This window comes from Cynocephalus volans, chromosome 7 (assembly GCF_027409185.1).
Source record: "Cynocephalus volans isolate mCynVol1 chromosome 7, mCynVol1.pri, whole genome shotgun sequence".
In the NCBI taxonomy this organism is placed as follows: Eukaryota; Metazoa; Chordata; class Mammalia; order Dermoptera; family Cynocephalidae; genus Cynocephalus; species Cynocephalus volans.
In genome coordinates this window covers 36,224,493-36,251,641 of record NC_084466.1, presented here as the reverse complement: position 1 = coordinate 36,251,641, position 27,149 = coordinate 36,224,493, and the positions used below count along the sequence as shown (strand labels likewise).

General features: G+C 36.5%; 1 protein-coding gene across 7 annotated transcripts in view; it reads left to right on the top strand.

The window, feature by feature from the left end:
- The window catches only part of LMO7 (LIM domain 7), a 119,258-nt gene extending 92,804 nt beyond the window's left edge, over window positions 1–26,454 (top strand). For 6 of the 7 annotated variants that reach the window (XM_063101719.1, XM_063101718.1, XM_063101717.1 and 3 more), the window contains 15 exons: window positions 2,642–2,756; window positions 3,870–4,031; window positions 4,771–4,958; window positions 5,991–6,051; window positions 10,167–10,192; window positions 10,475–10,579; window positions 11,193–11,285; window positions 11,712–12,016; window positions 12,932–12,988; window positions 15,051–15,103; window positions 17,015–17,228; window positions 20,232–20,513; window positions 22,448–22,556; window positions 23,689–23,791; window positions 25,104–26,454. In XM_063101719.1, coding sequence (XP_062957789.1) covers window positions 2,642–2,756; window positions 3,870–4,031; window positions 4,771–4,958; window positions 5,991–6,051; window positions 10,167–10,192; window positions 10,475–10,579; window positions 11,193–11,285; window positions 11,712–12,016; window positions 12,932–12,988; window positions 15,051–15,103; window positions 17,015–17,228; window positions 20,232–20,513; window positions 22,448–22,556; window positions 23,689–23,791; window positions 25,104–25,126 — 1,896 coding nt within the window. In that variant the 3' untranslated portion in view covers window positions 25,127–26,454. The remainder of the gene's footprint in view (window positions 1–2,641; window positions 2,757–3,869; window positions 4,032–4,770; window positions 4,959–5,990; window positions 6,052–10,166; window positions 10,193–10,474; window positions 10,580–11,192; window positions 11,286–11,711; window positions 12,017–12,931; window positions 12,989–15,050; window positions 15,104–17,014; window positions 17,229–20,231; window positions 20,514–22,447; window positions 22,557–23,688; window positions 23,792–25,103) is intronic. The other variant, XM_063101715.1, reaches the window with a different exon arrangement.
- Window positions 26,455–27,149: the final 695 nt, after the last annotated feature.

Genomic DNA, 27,149 nt, shown 5'->3' with positions numbered 1-27,149 from the left:
GCTCAGTGACATGCCTGAGGTCACCTGCTTATTGACAGAACCTGTAATTGCCCACATGGTCCCCTGCTTTTCTTTACTGTGTACTGTCCCAAGGATTGACAACAGTCTGCCAGGCTGTAGCCACAGTGAGGCTGTCCTCCCTATTAATTCTTTCAGAGAGGTGGTTATCTGCCCTTTTACTTAACACGTTCAAATAGAGATTTCTTTATTTCCAGGGTGAGAACAGCCCTTTGTGGGACAATTCTTCTCTAATATAATTGTGAGATTTTCCCCTCTATGGCTTAAGCTCATTCTCTTTTATCCTGTTTGGTAGAAAAGGATAATGTTCACTTGCCATCTCTCACAGAGTATTCTTCATGTAGTTTGAAACTATTTATTAAAACTTCATCCTGTCTCTTTTATTTTTCAAGCTAAAGAACATCAGTGCTTTGAATATCCGACCCATCATTTGTCTCCCTTCCTTATGTAGCAATAGATTCTGCACTTTAATTGGCTGTAAGTCAGATTTTTTTTTTTTTTTGGTAAGAGTGGTGAAGATGACCATTTATTTTCATTGAATCATCTCTCATTTAAGTTTATGGGGGTTTTGGATAAGGAGTAAAACTAACCAGTAATTTTTTTCTATTTTTAGCAGAGTTTTATTATGTTCTTCAGGTTGGTGTTCATAGGATGATTATTAATGTGTTATGACTACATCTGGAATCCTATATTTAAGCTGCTTTACAAAAGGCTTTCTGCTGAAAACTTTTCTATGTAGTTAGCTACAATTTTTTTTATTGCTTAAAAAATCCCATACCCACTGAACAGTCAAAATTATTTTTTGAGAACAAGGATTATGCCTAGTTCTTCTTTATTTCCCAAAGTGCTAAGTACTGTGTCTTATACAGAATAGATACAAAATGAATGTTGAACAAATGAATACGTGGATAGTATTATAATACTAACCTTCTGTGTGTCCCGATAGTATAGTAAGTTCTTGATCCTTTATTCAGTGCCTTACTTGTCTTTCTTCTAATTCATATAAAATGTCTTAGTCCATTTAGTGTTGCTCTAACAGAACAGCTAAGGCTGGGTACTTTATAAAGAAAAGAGGTTTATTTGGCTCATGATTCTGGTGGCTGGAAAGTCCAAGAGCCAGCATCTGCTTAGTTTCTGGTGAGGGTCTCAAGCTGCGTCACAACATGGTGGAGAAACAGAAAGTCTAGCATGTGCAAAGAGACCCAGCGCAAGAGGCAGCCCCGTTTCATCGCTACCTGTTCTTGTGGTAACTAATCTAGTTCTGGGAGAGCTGGAATTTGCTCTCTCCCAATCCGTTCATCAGGGCAGATGCTTTATGACCCAAACATCTCTTAAAGGCCTCACCTCCCAACACTGCCTCATTGCAATTAAATTTCAACTTGGCTTTTGGCGGGAACAACCCACATCCAAACCATGGCATGTACTATCCCAGTTTTTCTCAGAATATTGTTACTTGGATTTTAAACTTGTTTTATGAGTGGATAAACTTAGGAAGAAAGCTTTATGAATTGCCCAACTGACTCTAGGTTTGGATTTAACTGCCAAATTGAAAGACCCTACGTTGGTAGGTCTTTCTCTGGAAAGTGAATTAGATTTAGGAAGTTTTTTTTTTTTTTTTTTTTTTTTAAAACAGGCAAGACTAAATTCTTTATGAAACAGAGAACTAAAACACTAGTGTGGTAAACTCATTATATTAAAATCTATATCTGTTGCTTACTCAAGACAAAACAAAATATGTAAGTTATATAATTAAGGTTTTCACAGACATAGTATACTTTAAAACTGAAAACATTTGTTTTGGAAAATGGCTTAAGAAAGTCCTGTGAAATTTAGGATTTGTTGTTGTGTAGTATGATGATGGATATGGAAATAGACTGCTACCCTTTGTCCAGGACACTTTTGTTCTTGGGCTTGGGCTTGTGAGCTGATGTTACTTCAAGGAAGTCGTGGTCTGTAACTCAGAATGTCTCAGTAGGGACCCTCTTGGTACCATAGGGAGTAGTTTATTAAGTTTGATCCAGTTCTGCATTTTGCAGCATGTGTAGCAGCTACACCTTTACCAATAGATCCTTCTGGGGCAGTTGGGGAAGCAAAAATGCCTTGCCAAATTTCAGATACCCACTAGGGGGGTGGTACCAGTCCCGGATGGATGCTACTGGTAGCTGAATTATGTGTCTATGAACCACTTGAAATTATTCAGCTAAATATGTTAAATGTTGGAGGTAGTTTTTTTTTTCTCAAGTATAACAGTATTTTAAAAATAAATGATTTAAATCATTTTTCATTCCTAGGCAAAGAATAAATGGTTTTTAAATTAGACTTGATTGTATGGTGAGCAAAAGCCTAAACTTTATCAATAACCAACTGATTTATACTGTTAATGTAACAAAAAACATTTATTGACAATAAGATTTCCCTTATTTTAACAAGAAAAATAATAAACTGAGTGATATTTATGTAAGTGAAGGTTTTACAAACTCAAAGAGGAAAGAATGAAGCTTCTGGCTTATCATGAAATAATTCAAGTGCCGCTTGCATGCAGCCTCCCTTCTTTCGTGGATAGACTTTCCTCCTTGTGGGTGCCAAGGACACCCGACACCAACGTTTCATGTTTTGTTTTCAGGATCAGTTCAGCGATATGAGAATCAGCATAAACCAGACACCCGGGAAGAGTCTTGACTTTGGGTTTACAATAAAATGGGATTTTTCTGGGATCTTCGTAGCATCAGTTGAAGCAGGTAAATCTTAGACTTAGCTCTACCTAACTTTCGTCTCCTTTCTTATCTTGTGCTGTGGGAAAAAAATGCAGAAATTAGCTTATTAGATATAGGAGGAAAAAACATGTGAAAAATGTAGCCATAAGCGAGGAAATGTATCCTCTTCCCCAGACTGTTAGTTGGGGTTACAAATTACATATTGTTTTTTCTCCTTGCCTAATTAGTTTAGTTTTGGAGAGTCTTAATTTTGTGACTTTGCAGAATTTGTCAAATTTTTGGGCTTTATATTTGGAGATGCTAACATAGTACTTATTGAAGATTCAGAAAGAACTTTCTATGACCAACTATGCATTGTGGTAGATACATAAGTGCTGTATAATAAATTGATGTGTGGTGGGTATTTTTGTTTGAGTGTTTTTAAGCATCCTAATATACCTATTGCACATGGAGTCCTCAGGAAGCTTTGGGACTTGTGCAAAAAAATTACTCCTCTGCTGGCCAGTATTATACCAAGTCAAGGCCAGGAACTCTTTGCAAAATATTACCAGAAGACCTAAAATTAAAATGAAAGCCATTGTATTTAAGAGGAGGTTCTCATTTACATTTTTAGCTATGTAAAATTGCATGTTAACACCAGTTATTATTTTTTTTTAATTTCAAGATTGCTTTAATTATACTACAATATTTTAGTTACAGCAGTAATTTTAAGCAGTTTTAAATAGCCATGTTTTCTTCTGTCCATTCCAGAGTGCTTCTGATTTGGAAGCTCAATTAAAGTGCAATATATTTTACATTTTTAATTTAAAAATAAAATTTTTCTTTGTCCTTAGGAGGTTAATACATCTTACTGAATAAATGAGTTTATCATTTCTCCTTTAAATGTTGTTGAAAATGCATATTATAGATTTAAAAAATGCCTTTTGTGCTTTGTATGTTGTAGATACTCAAATATTTGATAACTGAGAAAAATTTAGTGACTCTTCTCCACCTGAAAAAAACTGAGAAATGGATACTTGAGATTAAGAAGTCATTTTTCCTTAACTTAAAGAAGCAGTGACTATGTGGACATGTGGGGTTTTTTTTGTTTGTTTGTTTGTTTTCAGTTGGCTGTTTAACGTATTTTGCATTATTTAGGTAGCCCAGCAGAATTTTCTCAGCTACGGGTAGATGATGAGATTATTGCTATTAACAACACCAAGTTTTCATATAAGGATACAAAAGAGTGGGAGGAAACCATGGCTAATGCTCGAGAAACTGGAAACCTAGTAATGGATGTCAGGCGCTATGGAAAGTCTGGTGAGTTGGATTTACCTCTAAATTTCTAAATTGGGTACTGGTCTTTGGTAAGTGGTTGTAACAGCTTTCTTCAATAACTTTTTATCTTTTTCATTTCACTTTTTATTTTTTTAAAGGTGTTTTGTAGTTACATTGTGATAAATCTTGAAAGATATCTCCTTGAATATTTTGTCTAAAAACTTTTCACTAGCAAATTTACTGAATTCTACATTATTTATGGACTGATTCATGTACTGCATGCAAATATCAACTGAAGGCAAATATATCTGCATTTGGGAATCATTTATAATAATGTTGAGTGTTAAGAATTCTGCTATGATTTAACTTTTTCTATAGCAGCATGTAAGAGAGAGCATTGAAGCTCATATGCCTGTTGTTTATTCTCAAAGAACTTTCAATATGCATTCCATTATTGCGGTTCTTAGTTATTGAGGTTAGATGTGGAAGAGCATTAAGTCCTTCTTCTCTAGACCTGCCAATTTATGATATCAGAATACATCTATTTCTGGTTTATGAAAAGATTCAACAAATTTGCTAGTCTTTTCATTATTAACATGATTTAACCTTTGTGTTTGGGAAGGTGGTCTGTTGCCCTAATTCCATTTCTTTCATGCATTACCTGATTTGTCTGTCTGTCTTATATGTATATGTGCATTTTTTACATATTCATTCAGTAACCTTATTCTTTCCACTTCAACATTTATGTGTACTCATTACCTGATCTTCATGTGCCAATCAGACTGGGGCAAAGACCAACCTTCTCTGCCATTTACAAGGCATAAAACTCTCAATCTCACCAGTATGGCTACCAAAATTATAGGTTCACCTGAAACAAAGTGGATTGATGCAACTTCTGGAATTTACAGCTCAGACAAGTCTTCAAATCTATCAGTAACAACTGATTTCTCTGAAAGCCTTCAGAATTCTGTAAGTATTTTGAGAAGCAGCAGTATTTGTGTAGAGCAAAGCAACTGGGAATTGTGTGTGGGGAAAAAATTTTGTTTGAATAATTTTGATACTATCTTAAAAACATGAATAATTGAATAAGGTAATTTATAGTAAAGAGAATAAAATGTATTTTTGAAAACTATAAGGCATTACTCATTAATAGAGTAGTACTGTAGTGAGTTATATAATGGTAAAATCAAAAAATCCCATGATGTTGTTTTGCAGACGTTTTTCACCAATCTTTCATCATTATACCCATCTCTCAGATCTTTGTGAATGTGAAGTAGCAATTATGTAAAATTATACATTATAACTTCTCTAGGTGTTCTCTAGTCTTTACTCACAAAATAAATGTAGTAATTGTGTGCAATATAAAACCTCATGAATTTGATGGATAGACTTACATATGTGGTTAAGAGATAGTTTCATTAATTGACTCAAAAGTATAATGTAGAAATTTTTCTGTATCAAGGCAATACTTTTTCATATAGGCTTTGAAAAAATGTGGTTTTTATTTATGATATGAATTGTAAATTTAAATTTATTTCATAATTAAATTAAAATTTCAATTAAATATGATGCATTTATATTGACTCTCTAGGTAGTAGTATTATTATTATCCTAAGGTACCTCCTTTTATTTAATAAGGAGATCTTGCCACATTGTGTAAGAAAGTTTTAAATGTTAGATAATCCTATGTGACTATTTTGCTTACTCATAAATGTAAGCCACATGGACAAATAATTACTTGGCTCATCATGTTTCTTGGAAAATTAATGACTGATTAAACTCAAAGCCATCCATGCTTGCAGCTGGTCATTAATCCTTCCACAAATACTGAAGAATAACGAACAAAATTTAAATTTCTATTACATTTAAAAGGCTGTAAGGAATGCATCAATAATCTGAAAAAGTCATTTTGTTAAAAGATATTTCACTAATGAGAAATGCATTATTTAAGCACAAAGTCCAACTGGAGAGAATATTAACCAGCATTTTAATCCTTTCCAGAATACTGAATCCAAAGAAATCAATGGAATTCATGATGAAATCAACACTTTTGAATCAAAAGGTATCACCATGATAACTTACATTCATAATATAGGAAAAGTCATAGCACCCAAGTTCTGCTATTATAAAAATTAATATCTGTGAGTGAAAGAAAAACTGATCCACTGCAAGTTGAAACTAAAAGGTTAGCACTCAGATCCAATTGCAGCCAGGTGGGAGGGCATTCAGCTCCAGCATTGAATAGTTCAGGAACTGCAAACAAAGCTTTGGCAGCAAGTTCCAGAGCTTTGAGTGTCTATGTGCCTAAGCCAAATAAGAAAGACTGGTTTTCCCAGGGCCACCTGCTTTCTTGCTGTGGTATGCTGGGAAAGGGGGAAACTTAGTTAAATATGAAATGATGAATGAAATTTCCTTTTCCCTTTTATTGTCAAAGGGACAAGCTTGGGGGTGGTTAGTCTTAAAAGGGAAACACCAATGGCAATAACAGTTGGTAGAGGAAATACCCATTTGTAATGAAAAAGAAGGCAAAGTATCTGGGAAAGTTATCACTGTTTTCTTCCTTCTGCCCATCCAGAGATAATTTACCTACCATACACTGTGTGCTATTCCTGGGGCATATAAAATAAATCAGAAAGATCTGGTCCACTTAGACAGGGAAAGAGAGCAGAAGAAGACGAAACTTCTTTTACCATGATGCTAGACTGCCAAGGACGGGGCTGGGTTTTCATGGTGCTTTGGTGATTTTGAGTCCACATTTGCCAGTTTGCAGTACATTATGCCAAAGCCAACCTAAGTTTATAAATTTCCCTTCCCTCACTGATTATTTATCTTTGTATTTCATTTCTGATAGTTGTTAAGTAACTATATTTTAATTGTTTTAAGTTGCATTATCAATGGAGTTTTTACAATAACAATTGCTTATTTTTCTTCATGAAGAGTCCTATTCTGCCAGTGGCTCAGGCAGAGCCAATTGATAAGACATCTAACTCTTTAATGACCAGGGGACTCTATGCAGGCCCTATCATTTGAAGGTTTTGTTTAGATAAGTAAGCACCACCTAGAATGAAGTAATGATGGCGTTTATATTTTATAGTCTTGTGACAGATGTGTGGGAGAAGTCAGAATGTGTCTTCTTTTTCTTTATGACTGAACTTCATTTGCTTTATTTAAAGATAGTAGCTGCAAGATCTTGAAAACTAGGGCAAAACATTAAAATTAGAAGAATATTTTAATTTTAAGCATTTGTTTTTATACGATCTTTTTTGGGTATCATTTATTGTCCTTCTCCCCATTACTTTGTTTTTAATTTTACTTTATTTTTTATTGTAACATAGTTGATTGTACATATCTGTAGGGTACAGAGTTGAATATCAATACCTGTGTGCAGTATGTGATGCTCAAATCAGGATAATTAGTATATTCAACAGTACACATTGTAATCGTTTTTTGCATCTCTTTACCAATTCCTCCCTTCCCTTCGTCCTTTCTCTGGGAACCTCTGGGAACCCCAGTTCTGTTCTCTCCTTTTGCAATTCCAGTGAATTATTGTGATTGTTGTATCTTTCTTTTTTAAAAAAAAATTGTTTATTTTTTAGCTCTCACATATGAGTGAGGACATATGGTATTTCTCTTTCTGTGCCTGGATTATTTCACTTAACATGATTTTCTCTAAGTTCATCCATGTTGCTGAGAATGGCAGTATCTCATTATTTTTTATGGCAGAGTAGTATTCCATTGTGTAGATGTACCACATTTTCCTTATCCAGTCATCCAACGATGGACATTTCGGTCGATTCCAATTCTTGGCTATTGTAAATACAGCTGTGATAAACATGGTCCTCCCCATTACTTTTCAATCCTTCCTCATCAGTGTTGTGAAAATGCTTTGCTACAGACAGTTTTCCTTGCACTAGACAAAACTTTGGATTGTTTAACCTAAGCAAAAGTGTTAATTTCCATTTCCCTAAAGTTGTGTGATCTAGCACAGAAGATTAAACTTTGGCTTTCATAGCTGTGAAACTATATGCTATTTGCTAAAATTTATTAATAAGCATATTTGTTCCTTTTACTAATTTGAATATAGTATGGACTACTAAAAATATGTCTGTGTACCTTGAAATAATATATCTTCTATGGCTATTACTGTTGTCATTTAAAAAATAATATTACTAAAGACTGGAAAGGTATAACAAGTATCATTTAATTTACCAGTGGTGAGAAATTAAAATGAATGACATGGTATTGATTGATTGATTTTTATTTTTATTTTTCAACTAGCATCTGAACCCATTTCTTTGAAAAACTTAAAAAGGCGATCACAATTTTTTGAACAAGGTAAACCACAAAGCTAACAATTCATGCACTTCCATGGAATTGTTCTCACTGTCCACTCTTCCTTGTGGTCTGTGGTGCTGGGCACTGAGCCTCTTTAATTGGGCCGTCATTATGACCAAGTGACATAACCCATTTCCATTCTTTCTCTAGGGTCATCGGGCTTTTTTTACAGTTCATGGGTCTACCTCTGTGGTAATGGGTCTTTGTGTGTCCTTTGTATACTTCTAAAGATTGTTTTGGGTTTTTTTTCCACCTTGTAAAAAAACTGAGATGCTGTTAAACACACACTTCTTTCCACTGGGTAACAGTAAGAAATGAGGAATTTCATTTAAGCCTTACTGCTTCCTACCAATTGCATAATATTGAATTACACCAACATACAATTGGCCAAATTTTCAAAATTCTGATCTGTTTTTGATTGTGCAAAAGTTTTATAGAGCAGAGTTATTTATTGCTATTGGGGTGGTGGCTTTGGAGTGTTGATATGACTGCTCTGTTGACTTTGAAGTAAATTCAAAGTAAATAAGTTTTGGTTGCATCTGGGAACAGGTACGTTTTGAGATGCTCTGTGTTGGTGTAGTTGGGCAGGGCTGCCTCACGACGTGTGATGCATGTGGCGTTTCCTCCTCTTTCATGTCTGTCCATTGCTCTGTCTCAGGAATGCCCTTCAAGCTCTGTGCTTTGCTACGAGGAACTTAAAAGTAATATCCAACATTTGAGATGCAACAGTAAGAGGCGATTGTGCTGTTGCTGTCTAAAATGTTATTTTTTCTTTTAAGATTATTGAAGCATTTACAAACTTGTGTTATAAACTGATACTTAACTGGGTTTCTGTACTTTGTGTTGAGCACCTAGTACGCTTCCTTTGGTGGATTTAAAGGTCTCTTTTGACCACAAACAGAAATAGATTACCAGCTATGCATGTCTATTTGTGTCAGTATCCTTAGTGTTTTTGATTCATATGTTTTATTAAATTCATGTTTTTCTATGGCTAGTTAATTGAAACAGTATGATTACTTCTAGCTCAAATTGGCTAAAATAAAAGTTCATTTTTCTCTTACTTTTCTTCAACTGGCTATTTTAGGGAAGGATATTTTCCTAAGTCTCAAAGCAATTTTCTTTAAAAATATATGTAAGTGAATAATTTATTTGACAGCTGAGGTTTCAGAAAAATTTTAAAATATTGTATGATTGTGTATTTTCTGAAATTTTACTTTTTTATAATCATTGTCCTATATACAGACACACACATTTATGTAGGACTTCTTAACTATGCTATAAGTATACACTTGAAGTTTGAGTACTTGTATTTCAAATAATAGGCGAGGAAAGGGAAACATTTCTTGAACACATTTGTGGCAGTGGCATATTTATGAAAAGTAGCTTACTAGCAAGAAGACCTGAAAAATGTGACTTACAGCTGTCACATTGTAACTGAACAATGGCAAGTAGAAAATTGGATTTGGTAGTTTGTGTAACATTTGAAAATCTTTTTTTCTATTAGACCATACTATGAGATACTGCCCAGTTTATTAATAAATAACCTGAAACTTCTCCAGAAATATTCATTGATCCAGGTCTACTAGCTGTAGTACCTAGAGCTAGGGTGTATCACTGGAATCCATGGTTTGTCTTCTTTTTACTGACTTTGAATTTGGAAGATAAGTAAAAGATGGAACTGAAGAGAAAAAAGGGTTTATTGACTTTAAAAAAACATTGATGACACTTAGTATACTGGCATAGAGACAGCTTAGTGATACAACTTTCTGAATGAAGTTATTTTGTAGACATGAAAAGACTTATATTGTATTTTTTTGCCCTTGCCCGCGTGCTGCAATACAGGAAGCTCCGATTCTGTGGTTCCTGATGTAAGTAGCATTCATTTGTAGTTTGGAATAAATACAGTGAGCTTGGTGGGATTGAATAGCACCTAGTAGCATTGCTTACCATTAATTTAAGGTGCATAAGTGTTTATCAAATGTAATCTTTCCAAGTTGAAAGGACTTATTTTGAAATATAGAGCCAAATCTTCAGTGGTACAGTCTAAGCAAAGTGTGATATGAATAATTTGTATATGTGAAAGTGGTTCAAGATGTCTTAATGAAATTACATTGTTCTATGTTTGTACCTTTTCTCTGATAATTGGTTAGCTTCCAGTTCCAACCCTCAGTGCCCCAAGCCGCTGGGTGTGGGACCAAGAGGAGGAGCGAAAGCGGCAGGAGAGGTGGCAGAAGGAGCAGGACCGTCTGCTGCAGGTAGCGACCGGCGACGTGGATGAGTAGGAAGCAGGCTTGTGTTTGTTGCTTCTCTCTGGTCTGCATCAACCAGTATTGAGAAACAAATTAAAAGCAAACCAAAAAAACTCAACGATCTCATAACTAATCTTTTTGATTATAGTACATTTGCATTAAACAATTGCTTTTTCATTTTGAAGATTTCCAGAGTCATCCTTTTAACATCATTATTTATTAACCCTTGTGTATGTTTGTAGATAGTATGAAAGGCACACAGGAGTGAGAGGTGTAGAGACTTTGTGGGGACTTTGTTCCCATAAACTGTTGACTAGGTCAGTTGCAGAGTAATTTAATCCCCCTTACAGTTAGCTAGAGGCTTGCTTTAGTGAATTACAGCCACGGTAAAGGGTGGATATGGGTTTAAATTTGGAGTATCTACCTTTTCTTAACATCTGCATTTTAATTAAATGTAAGCTCTTTCTTCTTTAGAGATTACAATCCGATTGGTTAAATGAAAATAAAATCACTCTCTTTAAAGGTTGAGGTGAAGGAGATAGCAAAAGGGTTAATGAAAACAGATGCTGTTTAACATGAGAAGTTAATCTATTGATTAATATGCCATATTTTCTTATAGGAAAAATATCAACGTGAGCAGGAGAAACTGAGGGAAGAGTGGCAAAAGGCTAAACAGGAGGCTGAGAAAGAGAATTCAAAGTACTTGGATGAGGTAGAGTCAGCACATGCCTGTTTAGTTCCCTTGCTTCCCTTTCCCTTGTTGGTGGAATTAGCTGAGAAGCAGGAGACACTCATTTCTCTCTGCTTTTGGCCGCACATTCGTCTCCGTAGGTCTTTGAAAAATACAATGAGCTCTGATTCGTTAGAATTTTGCTTTGGTGTTTCAATCTTTCTCCTAGTTTTTCTATCACATCATTAAATAATTATATTAATACAACTTACGTGCATCTTCCTCTGCCAAATTACATCTCAGTCACTTCCATGTGGCTTTTTTAGTGATAGAACTCTTAATATTTTTTTGAGTGGAATTCTGGGCCAGCTACTGTTAGTATCATCTAAAACTGTATATATACGTATCTATGTGGAATTATAGAGATGCACAGATTTAGATGGATTTCTTTTTTCACTGGTCACCTAGGAACTGATGGTCCTAAACCCAAACAGCATTTCTCTGACCACACTGGAGCCCATGGTTGCCACCTGGGATGAAGGGTCCAAGTCTTCCGACAGGGAAGGAACCCGGGCAGGAGAGGAGGAGAGCAGACAGCAGCAGGAGGAAGCTGTTCGTGAGGACCACGGAAAGAAGCTGCAGGAACAACTCCTGCTGGAGCGAGAGAGGAAGCTGAAGGAGCAGCAGTATCAGGAAGAGCAGGAGCAGACGTGGCGTCAGGCCGAGGCAGAGAGAGAGAGGGAAACGTCAGTCAAAATATACCAGTATAGGAGGTCTGTCCCCACAGCCGTAGGGCACCGGGGGTTTTCAAGGGGCTTGGCTCAGCTGTATTCATTCCCCACTTCAAAGGCACCTCATCATTCTCCCTGCTCCCTACTATCCTTTCTCTACACATGTGAACACAAGCAGCCTAATGGAACCTTTACGTCATAAGCCCAGTCATGTCACCTTAATTCCCTGCACAAAACTCTCCCCAGAAGGCATCCTGTCACATAGAACACCCTCCAAAGTCGTCGCTGTGGCCTGGAGGCTCATGTGAGCTGCATCCTGGCCCTTGTCTACCACCTAGTGCCTGTTCTTCTTCTTCCACTCATGGGTCCAGCCCTGCTGGCCTCCTTTTTCTTCCTTGAAAATGCCCAACATATCTGCCCCTGGACTTCTGCACTTTCTGGTCCATCTGCCTGGAGAAGTCTTCCCTCATGTATTTATATGTTTTGCTCACTCCTCTTCTTCAAGTCTCTGCTCAAACATGGCCACCTTTGACTTTCCAGAATACCTGATCTAAAACACATGCCTCTTCCCCATCCCTTCTCTCTGTGTGCCTTTACCCTCTTTTATATTATGCATTTGTTTGTCTTTTGGCCTGCCTGCCTCAGTAAAATCTAAGTGCTACGAGGCCAATAAGTTTGTCTTGTTTTCTTCTGTAGCCCAGTCCTAGAATGGTGCTGGAACATGGTGGGCACTCAGTATATACCTTGGCATGAAGGAATGAGTGAATGAATGAATTGCAAATATCTGTTGTCAGTGGGTCTGTTTTCTGCAGTGATTGGTTGAAATACCATTGTATGTTTAGTTTTAAACAGACTATTTGCGTAAAGAGACTAGACTATTTTTGTATCCTTTTCTTAAACTCAGGGAAGGCCTGAAGGTCTAATACTTTGACTACAAAATATTTTTCCTTCTTTTAGGCCTGTTGATTCCTATGATATACCAAAGAGAGAGGAAGGTTTGCTTCCTAATGACAGGTATGTAGAACATTTTATTGTAATTTGGTTGGTAGTAATTGGCTTCAGATGAATATGCCAAGGCTTGCCTGGATGATTCATAGAACTACGTTAGTCCGTTGTGTTTTGTGGGATACAAAGAGAACTTATTGTTTGACCTTTGTATCAATTAGCTTCTGCTGTGTAACCAACTACTTCTAAACTTAGTGACTTAAATCATTATTTTGTGGGTCAGCGTTTTCAGCTGAGTTCAATTGGGCAGTTCTTTCAGTGGACTGGGATCTTTCATGCACCTGCTATCAGTTAACTAGCAGCTCTGCTTTTGGGGGTTGGCTGGCTGCCATTTGGGGCAGTAAGAGCCACTGGGTCATGTATCTTTCAACATCCTGCAAGCCAGTGTGATTTTATATACATGGCAGGTGGGCAGGGCAAAGAGAATTAAAGAGAGGGAGACTGCAAGGCATTTTGAGGTCTAAGTTATTGTCTAAAAGTCACAAGGCCAGCTCAAGTTCATGGAGAGGGGAAAAACTCTTTATGAAAGGAATCAATTGCAAGGAGAATGGACATGGATGGGGGAAGGATTGTGTCTATTTTTATAATCTATGGCAGCTTTTATTTTAAAAGTCGAGAGCACTGGCTTACAATGTTTCATATGGATGTCTGAAAAGAGAATTGTGGCCTTTCTCTTAGACAGTGGTTAGAACTGCTGTTAAGTTTTGGGGAAAGAAGATAAAATTTCAGATATCTGGAAAGTTTATACATGTCTTAAAATTTCTTAAAACATTAAATTTTAATGTTTTAAAGTAATGTTTAAAATGCTTTGCAGTTTTGGAATCACTAAGGACTTCTGAACAGTCTGTCAATAATATCCAGTGTAGGACCATTAACTTGTGTTTTCAGGGCTGAAATTTCTCCTTCAGGAAGTTTGTCTTATTTATTAGACAGGGAAAGACTTGTATCTGTAGCCAATCAGGATGACTGCATTGGGCTCAGAGTAGAAAGGAATAACCAGGTAGTGGGATGGCAATAAAGAAGGGAAGAAAAACCTAGTGATAAATGACCGTATTTGTAATGAATCTCTGAGTAACTATAGATCATAAAAATGTTTATCTCTCTTTTAAAGTTATGGATTTATGTATATATTTTAAAAATATTTGTGTAGCTCATTGCCTTTGGAAAAATAATTAAAATGCAGAGAAAGAAAACTTAAGGAATCCTGGAAAATATGGAATACCTCTAGGCATTCTTATTAAAGCATGCACTAGATGCATTGAAGAGTGTGGCTAGACATCTGGTAATAAAAGTGTTTTCTTCTGTGTAAACACAAGTGAAATTATTCAGAAATGCAGCTGTCTACCAGTTATATATATTATTACATATTATAGATTATTACATTATATGCATACACATAAATACATTACATATACATGTATGTACACATGTTAATGCATATTATTGTACATTATTATTGTTACCATTAGTTTTGAAGCTCAGTGTGCCTAGTAGAGTGAGAATGAGGTAAGCATGTGTTGATTTATAGATCTAAATTTTACTGCTACAAAGTTAGGCATTTTTAGAAATTGAAATGTGCATTATTACCTCTTTGAAATGCTGCAATAGCATTTGGTAAATGGCTGTTTCAGAGGAGTCAGTAGTATCCTAATACCCAAGAAATCGACATCATGACCCTGGTGCAGCGTGGAAGAAATGGGGACAATCTGATTTTAGGTGACCTGCTGGCAGGTGCTTTGTAAGCCTGGTAAGGTTGAGATCTGAAACAGAGTAAACATTGACGTAAATTGGTCAGTAATCATATTAATCAGTGTACAAGCTGGTGAAGTGCTGTCACATGTTTATATCTGTTTCCAGCATCTCACCTTTCTTGGTTCTAGGAGTGTCATAGTTTTCTGCTGGCTTGTGCAATATGAAAAATTCCTTGGCTTAAAAGTGAATATCTCTCTCAACAGACATAAGAAATAAATCAACTGCTTTAAAATCCATCTTTTTTGGTGTATTTGCTTCATAAATATGAAAAAGATGTTCTTAATGAGACATATTTACTATATTGTGTTCTGTGTTTTAGGACTAAATCCATATCTACTACTGAACTGGATGGTTACCCTGCAAATAAAAATGGTAAATGTGATTTTTTTCAAACTTCCTCAGCATAATTGCTTATTTGTGCTATCACAAACTATGATCAGCATGTTTACGGTCAAGACATTTCAGATTTGTTAAGATTTCATAATTAAAATATTTTTAGCATCTGTACATAAAAACAACGAAACTATCGTGCTTAGTTTGGCTTCATAATGGAAATAATACTGGAAGATTAAAATGGTTTTTAAGTAGCTAATGAACTGTGTGGAAAATTTGCAAAGTGATGCAGTTTCATCTTGTAGCTGAAAAATGGGATGGTAAAGATTTCTACAGAATTCTACAGTACTTAAAAATTGTATACAGGTTTGAAATTGTATGTTTAAATGCCAAAATATTAAAAAAAAAAATCCAGAGTGATAATGGCTTCACTAACTTTGCAAAAACAATTTGGAACCTGATATTGTTATAAAGTATATTTCTGAGGAATTCATATAACTGAAATTATATAACTAAGAAAAAAAATCTCTAAGCAATAAGCATCATTTTAAGCAGGGTTTGCATAAGCAGGCTGCTGGTCAGTTACATAAATCAATGAAGGTCCAGGTGGGGTTTGAGGTGGACATGCCCATGTAAGTGGACAGCTGTTCCCCAGCCTGTGACTGCCATGTGGGAGAATGCAAGTCTCTGATTGCCAACTCTTTCCGTTGTGAAAAAGAAGTAAAAAAAAAAAAAAATCTGTATTTTCATGTGTTATCTTGTAAGTGCTGACAAGGAATTTTTTTTTTAAATTTTAATTTTTTTGTGTGAGCAAAATGACATGTCTACAGGCCAGAATAGTCTGGTGGCAACTAGTCTGTAACCTCTGACTAAAGCTTGTAGAATTTATGGTTTCTATTAGGATTCATGGTTTTGTGATCGCCCCTTTCCTTGAACACTTAATACCTTCTATTAATCTGGTCCTAGTTTAACTTTCTAGCCTATTTTGGTGTGTTTTTCCCTTTAAGAAACCTTAACTATAACCAAATTGTTTTCTTTCTCAATTCCTAACCTCTCAGATACTTTCTGATCTGGTTCGTATAGTCTTACTTTTCCCTATTTGGATTTCCCAGTTTTTGCTCCTGAACACTTGCCCCCAGCCATCGTTAAAATTATAGGTTAAATACTTCAGTCTTCCATGAACTACTTTTAACCTGCAGTGATTATATTCTCTCCTGACCTTAAACACATAACCTATTAGTAAGGGCAACTGTGAATCTCTGAAATCATCTCGTTAGTATTTGTGGCCTCCCCTTTACTGATTTAAGCTTCTAAATAGTAGGCAGTGGAAGTTATTAAACATTTGATTGAAAAACTTGATTATACCAATAAGTCACTTTCAAAATAGAAGATGGTTTATTTAAAATCTGACCAAATTGATAAGCCATATGTATACACAAATGTAAACGTAGGTGTGTATAAGAAACCTTTGGTGGCCTTGCTTATTGCTTACTGGAAGATTTATATCTTCTCTCTGTTCCTTGTGTGTGTGTGTGTGTAAGTTTTTTGAAAGAAGAAAACTCCCTGTTTGATTGCAGAGTTGTCACAGCAGGCATTTGATGAGCATGTGCTCTATTGATTTAATTTAGGAAGGACGGGAAGAGTGGAAGAACAACTGTTTCTAGATGAACATTTTGTGACCAAATCATGCTGAAATCAATAGTGGTTTTTTATTAGGCAGCCTCCTTAGTTTTCCTGAGTGTGTTCTGTGGTGTGCCTCTGGCTGTGGAACTGGACTTTCCAGGGTAGGAGACAGTTACTTTGTGTTCTCATGCAGCAGCCTCACTGAGAATTGATAATGTTGGCACATGTGCAGTGTCACATTCTAAGCTGTACTGTATTTGGAGGTTTATTCACCATCACCTTTTTAAATATATTAATCCTGAAGCTTTTGATGTGTTTTTAATTTAGGAAGCACTAAATATTTAGACAAAATTGGAAGCACTAGCTCTCCACAGAAGAGCTCCAAGAAAGAACAAGTCCCATCCGAAGCAGAGTTGGAGAGACAGCAAATCCTTCAGGAAATGAGGAAGAGGACGTCCCTTCATAATGACAACAGCTGGATCCGCCAGCGCAGTTGCAGCATAAATAAGGAGCCGATTTGTCTGCCTGGGATTATGAGAAGGTGCGAGACACTTTAGGAATTATTTTCTCTTTTTTTACTATGAGGCAAGTATTTAATTTCTAGACATGCTGGTGCTTTGGGCAGAAGAGGTGTCATCCTGATTTCTGCTGCTGCTTACCTAAGACTTGGTGAGAGAAAGAGAAGCAGAGCAGACATCACTGAGCACTATTGTGTGTCAGAGGCGAGCCAGTTGCTCTGTCTACGTGACCTCATTTAACCTGCAGAAAATGCTTTGAGGTAGGGATAGTAATTCTGTTTTTCCATGTAAGGAACCTGTGGCTCAAGCAGGGAGGACACTTGGACAAAATCACATAGTTAATAGGTTGCCAGTAATGCATGTGGAATTCTGAAGTGGGATTCAGACACTTAACACATCCCACTCTTAGTGCTTTTGTGGTTGCTGAACTTTAAAAAACATACGAAGATATAAATTGAGATGAGTGGATGAATATTTTAAATGCTGTGTCTTGGGTAAATGAGTACTGCTGCTTCTCTGATTCAATATTTCTTTATCGGATGAATAAACTTGGGAAAGTATTTGTAACACATTACAAGAATGGACTACTAATTATTGTAATATATGAGGTTTTTTAAATCAGAAAATAAACCCTAACAACTCTATAAAAAAATAAAGTGTTATGAACAGACAGGTCATAGGAAAAAGAAACAAGCCAATAAAAATATAAAAGGTCAATACTACTCCTAAAACAACAATGATGTGTCTCTTTTGCTTATGGGATTTATAAAGAGTTAAAATTGATAATTTAGTATTGACAATTGTAAAATATATAGGAATTCTTGTTTCCAGTTAGGTGGACAGTTCTTCATTGTAAACAAAAGTTTATACATTTGTACCCTGTGAGCAATTTAGTTTCTAGCGCTCGATCTTCTGGATATATTTGGATAAGTATGCAAAGATATATCTAAGGATGTACACTTAAACATGATTGGCAATAACAAAAAAAAAATAATTGCAATGTCTACTATTAACGGGGTACTTTGTAGTTGTTCAATAAATAGTGGCACACCAATAAGAATACTATACAACTGTTAAAGAAGGAAAGAGACATATTGGTGCATAATACACCAACTCAAAACTTAGTGGGTTAAGATAACAATTCATTCTCTCTCACAATTCTGAGGGTAGTCTGGGCAGTTCATCATGTTGTATTGGTTGGGGCACTTGAGCAGCTGTAGTCCTTTAAAGTAGGAGTCAGCAAATTTCTTTGCATACAGAACAAGATAGTAAATAATTTAGGTTTTGCAAGTCACATTGGTCTCTGTCACATGTTATTTGTTTTTGCAATAACTCTTTGAAAATGTAAAAAATATTCTCAGCTCATGATCCATATATATTTTGGCAGTGGGCTGTAATTTGCTGATGTAGAAGCTTCACTGAGAGCTCAGCTAGAGCTATTGGCTGGGAGCTTCTGTTCGCTCTGTGGGCCTCTCCATATAGCTGCTTGGGCTGCTCATGGCACGGCACTTGGATTCAAAGGGGAAACTTTCCAAGAGGATGATCCTTCACATGAAAGTGCTTATCAAACCTCCATGTGCATCATGTTTGCTGATGTCCCATTGGCCAAGTTAGTCACATGGCCAAGCCCAGAGTCTGTGGAAGGGGACCATACAAGGGTCATGGATACCAGAAGGCATGATTCTTTGGGGGCCACCAAAGTACAGTCTATCGTAGGAATAGACATGAAGATACTTTAAAGATAATATGTATTAAATGGACAACAAGATATTGAAAACTGTGTTATGGAGTAATCCCATTTGTTTAAAAAAAGTTTTTTTTTTCACTTTTTTATTTTGGCGGCTGGATGGTAAGGGGATCCGAATCTGTTTAAAAATGATAAACCCACAAATGCATTGCTTTTGTATATAGACACAGCTATACTTACATATGTGAATTTGTATGCATATGTAAATATGTGCGTGCATATGTGAGAAAAGGTCTGAAAGGACACATAATAAATAGTGGTTAGCTCTGGGGACTGGGACAGGTAAGTTGCGGTAAGTGAGAAGGAAAGACCCTTACCCTCTCTTGGCTACACTTCTATAGTGCTTGAGTCTTTCTCCTTATGATGATGTATTACTTTTATAATGTTAAAATAAAAAACATACTTCAAGCTTGAGATAAGAGAAAGTTTTAAAAGCGATAACAACAAAATTGACCACGTAGAAAAAACTCTCGTAATTTGGACTTAACTTTTGTAGATTATTATTAATGTAAGTACATGACTTTAAGAGAGATTTTCCAAAAGATGTCCTTAAATCAGTTTGTGAGATAGATCCTATTTTAGATGCATATTCAATTTAAGGGACATGGCTGCTGAATGCCCCTGTAATGTGGACATTAAACAGTTGTCAAAATTTAGGGCTGTGTGTGGTGAATGAATGAAGGCTTCACAGAAGTCATGGCCTGGATTACTTCAGCATCAGAGGACTTTGGTTTGAAAGCCAGTGCCACCACTGATTGGCTCTTACTATGGACAAGTTGATATCCATGAGATTTTTAAGAAATCTTATATAGTGTTGTGAAAATTAAATAAATTTAATATTTTTATGAAAGTGTCTAGCCTAATACCTGTCACACTTAAGTGCTTAAAATGCATTTTTGGGTTGATTTTTAAGAAAGACTTTAAGATTGATATGTCCAAACTGTTGAAGATTTAAAGGATGAGTGTCTGCCTTCTTAGTCTCGGCTTTTATCTTTGAAATATTTTTCTCAGTATCTTTCTTTCCACTTTGGTATTTACTTTATTCTAAGTACCAAGTAAATGAAAATAAATGAAGGTTAATTGAAATGTGAAGCATCATGATGCCTCTGAGGGTGAAGAGCAACTTCTCAAAGGGAATGTTGTGTGTAACTTGACTTCTTACATTAATACCTGCATATGAAATACATAAAGTGGATATTTTAATGACTGTAATGATGTGTTAAATAGGTTTCTAGGTGGATATATCACATTCTTTTGATGAATCCTTTCTGTGTTTCAGAGGTGAATCTCTAGATAACTTGGACTCCCCGAGATCCAGTTCTTGGAGACAGTCCCCTTCACTCAGTCAGTCTACAGGATCCTGCGCTTCTCCCTCCACTCAAGACGCCAGTCGCCCCCGACGTCGGCTGCTGTCCTACATGCGGAGCCCGCCCTCCAGCGCGGCCTCACATTCAGCTGGCCCTGTGGAGATCATCCCCGCATATAGAGCCACCACCCAGGCCCCTACCGTGAGAAAACCTCCGCTTTTAGTCTCACAGTCAGGCTCCCAGCCACGTAACAGGTGAGCCCTTTCATCTTTCTCTTTTTTTCTTCTTAGTCTCAGGGGTATTTTTCATTCAAATTTCCCCCAAGTCTTGTCCAAGCTTTCCAATGAAAGAGAAAAACAAGCCCTTTTGAATGAGTCAAATTTGGTGTTCTTTTATCAAATCCTGAGAAGGCTTTCTTCATACTGTTCCATGCAACCGTGGTGGTATTTATAGGTGTCTTGGGAAGCCACTGGGGACCTTTAAGACATTGACTTACTGCCACTGTCTCACTTGCCTGTGCTTGTGGTTAGTGTCTTAGGTGGGACGTCTGAATAGATGTCAGTGTGGAATCATAAAAATACACAGTAACTCACTCATGCTTTTCAAATTTATGAGTAAAGAACATACTGTGAAATGGATGACTATTTTAATGACACTGTAGTGCAAGCTTGTTTTGTAGGAACTGAGTATAGAAGGAGAACGTTGTAATCAAGCTCCGTCATCTGGGGAACTTTTAACAAGCTGGGTTAAAAAAAATGTTAAATAGGTTAGATCTTGCTTTTTGGGTTTTTGATTGCCAGAATGATTGCTTGCCTGTGATCTGGTCTGCCAACATTTTGTTCAGGCTACATTAACTGTATTCTGTAGGTCATATGGTATAGGAATTGTGTAAGTTGTGATAGTGTCTTGACTAGAAACTGATTTTTTTATATAGAGTGAAGCCTGCATACCAACACGGGTTGAGTTTTTAGATCCACATAGCTTTTCCGCAGATCTTTTATACTTCACATAACTATATAGTGCAATGCTTCTGTTGTCACCCTAAGTAGATGCCAGTGCTGCTGACATATACTACTTTTCATCACAAATGGAATACTTAAAAGTATTGAAAATACTTTTATTGAAAAGTATTGAAACACATTAATACTGGGATTTTTTTCTAGCTATCAAATAAGAGACTTTGATAAGAAACATATTATATATCAATCCAAAATAGTGTTACATGTACCAGGATCTGCAAAATGTGTATCAGAAATATTAAATTAAGAGAAAAGGGGTAAGGATTTATGGTAAATCTAGGGGCAGCGGGGGTAGGGGCATGGGCATGAAGTCTCGGGGGTGGAAAGAAGGCAAAGCAGAAAGTGAGAGGAGATAGGCCATGGGGCTTTTCTGCCCTGAGAAGCTGCTCATCTAGGAGATGGCCTCTTAATATCAGATACTCAATAGCTGTGCACTGTTCACTGCCACCAAAGTGCTGTGCTAGTGTTCTGGGGCTATAAAGTTAAGGAATAAATGGCTGCCACCTCACCACTTGGGAGAGGAGATAAGGCCCATATCCAAAAGTAAGGTAGAAACCGTCCTTCCCTATCTGAATGGTATCTGTTGGGCAATTTTCCTTTCATTGTCCACAGAGGAAGTTGTATAAGCCAGAGGCACAGTCAAGAAAACACTGGCACTTCTGTTTAACTAGAAAATTGGATGAAAAAGAAAGAGAGTGAGAAATAAGGCTGTGAAGGTCAGTTGTAGCAGACTCGCAATGCCTTTCGAAGGAAGCCGGGGCTGCTCTGCTAGCCTTCTGAGGGGGGCATGACATGATTAGTACTGTGTGCTTGGTAGATTCAACCAGCAAGAAGACAGAGGTGTATTAGAGGAGGGGGACTTGGTGAGTACGGATGTGATCTAAGAGGACGGCATCCTGGGGTGCAGAATGGACTAATTTTTACACTGAAATTGTTCATTGAAGTGCATAGGTGTCAGTGGTCCCAGAGCCACTGCGTAGATCATTAAAGGTTTCAGTCTAACCAAGTGAGAAATAAGGCATGTGTTGGTTGGCTGGTGAAAGTTTTCTTGCCACAGATATTTGGAACCTTTCTTAAATTATGATTAATGCTAATACCAGAGTGTGATTTTAAATAAAACCTTGAGCTGCCCAGGTGAAAGCCTCCATTCATTCTTGTTCCGCATCTAGGTCAGTCAGTGGGAAGCATGTATGCGCCTACTGTAACAATATTCTGGGCAAAGGAGCTGCCATGATCATCGAGACCCTGGGTCTTTTTTATCATTTACTGTGTTTTAAGGTGAGACTGAGATAAACAGCCTGCAGGCCTGCAAAGCTTTGCTTGGAGCGCGCATGGCTTCTTTGAGCCACTGAATGTGGACGTGCCACTAACAAGCTAGATGCTGTGTTCGCCAGTCTGTGCTGCGTTTGAATCACAAATTGCTCGCTACTACTTAGTTCTCAAATCTTGAACCTTGTTCTAAAAAGCAGATCTGGAACACTATGCATTTCTTATCTCTAATCTGTTAGAATTCTATAAATAAAATTTTCTGTGCATAAATGCTTTCTCTAAGATGCTGTCATAGGCATATTGAAATATAATTTTCCAGTGTTATTAATTGCATGGGGACATGCAATTATCACTGTGAAAGCCACCTTTGAATAGGGATAGTATGTAAGGAAAACCATTGTAGATATTTTTATAATTGTACAACCTACTTATACCTGATAGGTTTTGCACATAAAGAGAGAACTAAGGCTGTAATTGCTTGGTTTGCACTACCTGTCTCTAGAGACACATCTGTTTGATTTTTGAACTTGCACTGGGCCAGAGAAAGGTTCTGGTTCTTGATCCTGGTGTCCCGCAGAACACAGCTTGTTTAAGCTCATACATTGCTGGCTTGGGCTCTTCCTTAGCAGAGCAAAATGAGTCAAAATAATTGGGGTTTGAGTGCAGAGAACTGAAATACCCAGCTTTGAAGCGAGGTACCATGTGGAAACACCTGCCAAACTAGTGCAGTGGGGATGCTGGGAGTGGCCCATCCCAGAGTGGAGTGCCAGAAACCTTCTTCATTCACTTTGGCCAGTTCTCTCATGTGGCACCTTACCCTCTGTTCCCCTAGGGGGATGAGGACTAAATTTCTGTAAGCCAAGCAGCAGGTCATTTATACTTTTTTTCCTGGTATATTTAGAATGATCATCTTGGCTCTTCGTACTAGCTTTATGAATTCTTTAAATAATGTCATATCTGGCAGGCTTGATTTTCATTTACTAATCATCTTTTGCCCCCCCCCCCTTTTTTTCCTTTGCTTAAATGTATCTACGAGCTTGGAAGCTGCATTCTGCTCTCCCCCCCTGCCCCCCGTTCTGGAAGTACCCCAAGCTTTCTTGACCTGACTTATTGTGAATGCTCTTTATTTTTTTGTCCCCAGTGTGTGGTCTGTGATCGTGTCCTCGGAGTCTCTTCCTCAGGAGCTGAAGTCAGAATCAGGGATGACCAACTATACTGCAACAACTGCTATCTCAAACTCCAATGTAAGAGAGCAAATCAGAGAGAAAATTTCTTGTCTTTTAAGGAGACCACGGGTTCCTATGAATTTCCCTGAATCTGCAGCTGTCCCCCACTCAAGTTCACTGCCTTAGGATTTCAAATTTCAGGAATCTTAATGTGCTCCCTCCAAAGAGGGTGTATAGTGAATAGGCCACTAGTTAGGGTTCCAGCCACAGGGGTGGGTTGTGGGGCTGACGAATTGGAGAGGATATGTGTCCAAAAGTTAGGACAGTGTGTTTTGTTGTCTGTCTAGGGTCTGGAGAAACCTCTAATGACTCAAGAATATAAACTAAAATAGTTAAAATGAATCTTCTGTGTAGGCCATAATGTGTTTCTTGACTAAGGATTGGTCTCATTCAGCTTATTTTTCATCAGTGGCTTTGATTATATGATTTATAATGTGACCAACTTTAAAAACTGTCATTTAAAAGAATAAGTCAGTTTATGCTTTAATGTTAATATATAATCATATATCAATATATATAGTGTTTTTAAAAAGAGAGCATTAATTCTGATTATTATATTGCATTTCAGTATTACTTTTGGAAAAACTGAATTTTTTGGCAACTTCAAATGCAACTTTGTGTCTAAGCATGAGTTTGTGTGTTATAAAATGTGGAATAGCATAATTAGGTTGTGTATTGTTTGTAGTTACAGCAAGACAACTGTTATTACTATTTATATTTTGAACCTTGATGCTGGTAACGTGTTTCTTCCTTATTGTGAAAGGGTGTTACAAGTGGTATCAGCAAATCCATTTGCTTTTGAACTCTGAGGTATTTATATAGCCCCTTATGTGAAGAGTGCTTTGGAAATGATTCAAGCCCACTCAACTCTCTCTTATCTGTTGGTGGGTTCTGTACCTTCTTACCCCAGCTGTCCAGTTTTTTCCTGGAAGCTGACAATGAGGTTGGAGAATGTCAAGGCTGGGCATGTACAGCAGGGAGTGTGTGTATGTGTGTGTGCTTTTCTCTAATCAAATTCCAAAGCCAAATATAATTGATTTTTGGAATCATCATTGTAAAATTGCCCATGCCTTTTCTCTCCTGCAATACAAATAATAGAGAGTTGAGTGTAATTTATTTCTATATTAGCAGTTAATTTTTACTCCATTTTTACAAATAATTCTAGAGCCCAGAGTCTGCAATTTGCTGAGCTTTATCCTAAGAGTGAGTGACAGGTGACTCTACCTCACTGGGCCACTCTCTGAGTGATGACTGCTATGTATCCCAGGTGGCAGTATTCGTGTGTTTCTGAATCTAAGCCCTTTTCTTTCTTCTCTCTTTGCCTGATCAGCTGGACAGCCAACTGCCATGTGATGTAAGCCTCCATACGAAAGCACTGTTGGAGATAGAAGAAGAGGTGGTTGCTGCTGATGTAGATCTATAAATATGTGTTGTATGTCTTTTTTGCTCTCTTTTTTAAAACATAACTTTTTTTTTTTTGCCTCTTTGGATTACATAGGACCATTGTCGTCTTGATAGAACCTGTTATTTTTGTCGTTGTGTATTTATAAGAAGGTAATTATGTGTGGGGAAAAGTGAAGTATTTACTTTTTGAATGCAGCATCTTAAAAGCACAAGGGAAAAAATAAGAACTTAAAAATGTTTTTGAGGCTGATAAGATCTAGTTTGACTTTCTAGTGGTGTTCTGAAGAGGGTATTTTATTGTTTTTTTTTAAAGGTTCTTAAACACTATCTGAAATAGTTAATATAATTGTGTAATTGCTTTTGCTCTGCTTATTGTAACATATACTAAATTAATGCAGAAGCACATGGAAAATTTCATTAAAATTCACTCCCAAATTTGCTTTCTGCATCCTTCTTTCCACCTACATAATATGATTTTTAAAATTTACCTTATGTGACATGTTATTTGCTTGATGAAGGGAGCTCTATTTTCTTCACCAGAATTGTTGCTAAGCAATTCCCAATAGAAAACTGCTTATTTCTATTAATGACAAATAACCATGGCTTGTATACCACAAGTTTTTCCCAGAAACTAGTGAGCCTTTCTGTTCAGCTGCATTTGTAAATAAACTTGCTGGTGCATTTAAGGAGTGGTTCTTTTTTCTCTGTGTGTGTCTACCTTTCAGGCCTTTTAAGCATATTTCATTATGGGGCCTTTCTTGATATTATGTTTTATTTAGCAGCCTCACTAAGATATAATAGAGATATAATAAATTGCCCATATTTAAAGTGTACAATTTGACAAATTTTGACATGTGTACCTGTGAAACTATCACTACAGTCTTGATGTTTTTGTTAGAAGTGAAAACTTTTAATGAGGAACTTAATTTGTATTTTGATGAAGTTATGTTTTTTAATACAATACATTTTTATGGTAAGAGGTGTTGTGGGTGAATTGTTGGATTATTTGAACAAAATCTTTGCTTTGAGTGAATAACAGTGAGTTTAGAAAATCTATAGAGCAGAAAAAGTACTCTTTCATGTTTCAGAATTCTGGAGTGGGAATGCAAGAATACAAAACTTTTGCGTGCTTTGAGCAAAAATATAAACTTGCTTCAATCCTTGTAAGAGGAGTGGATAATTCTAGGAAATGAGAAATGTATTAGAATAGGTTTAAAATATGTACATAAATGTTAATGTGTGAGAAAATTAAAAATCTGGAAAATTGAAAAATCTAATTTTGTGTAATACTTATTATTTATTTCTGATTGTTTATTGAGGAAAGTTTGTCCAATGCCTCAAAGCATAAAGAATATAATTCTCAATCCTAAACTCCAAAGGCGGGAGCTCTGTGTTTAAACTAATTCTACATATAGCTATTTATCCTGTGTTCTTAGTTAAAAACTGGATTTCTCTGTGTTCCTAAAATCATTTCTAAAATCTTTTTAAATCTTTGCATAGTGCTCCATTGTTTGGTGCTACTGATATTAATTGATAATTCTTGTGTTATGTACATTTTCAGTTGCTTCTAATATTTAAATTTTAATATATATGTGTATATTATGCATATAGACACGTTCCTAATATAAATTCTCTAATGGACTCTCTAAGATCATATTTGTATTTCTTTATATTATTTTTATAGATGTAAAATTATTGGCTCAGAGATTCTGCATTTTAAGGTTATTGGAGTCTATTGAAATTGTCTAGGCAAAAGATGATGTTTGCTTCAACAGGGTAGCAGCAGGGGAGGCAGTGAGGGGTGGGAAGGTTAGTTAGTATGTGTGTGTATATACAGGCATCTTGAAGGTGAAGCTGATAGAATTTAATGATGAAATGGTTGTCGCACAAGAGAAAGGGAAGAGTAAAAGATGAATCTGAAGTATTGGCCTGAGGAGCTGGAAAAATGGAATCTCCCTTTTCTGAAATGAAG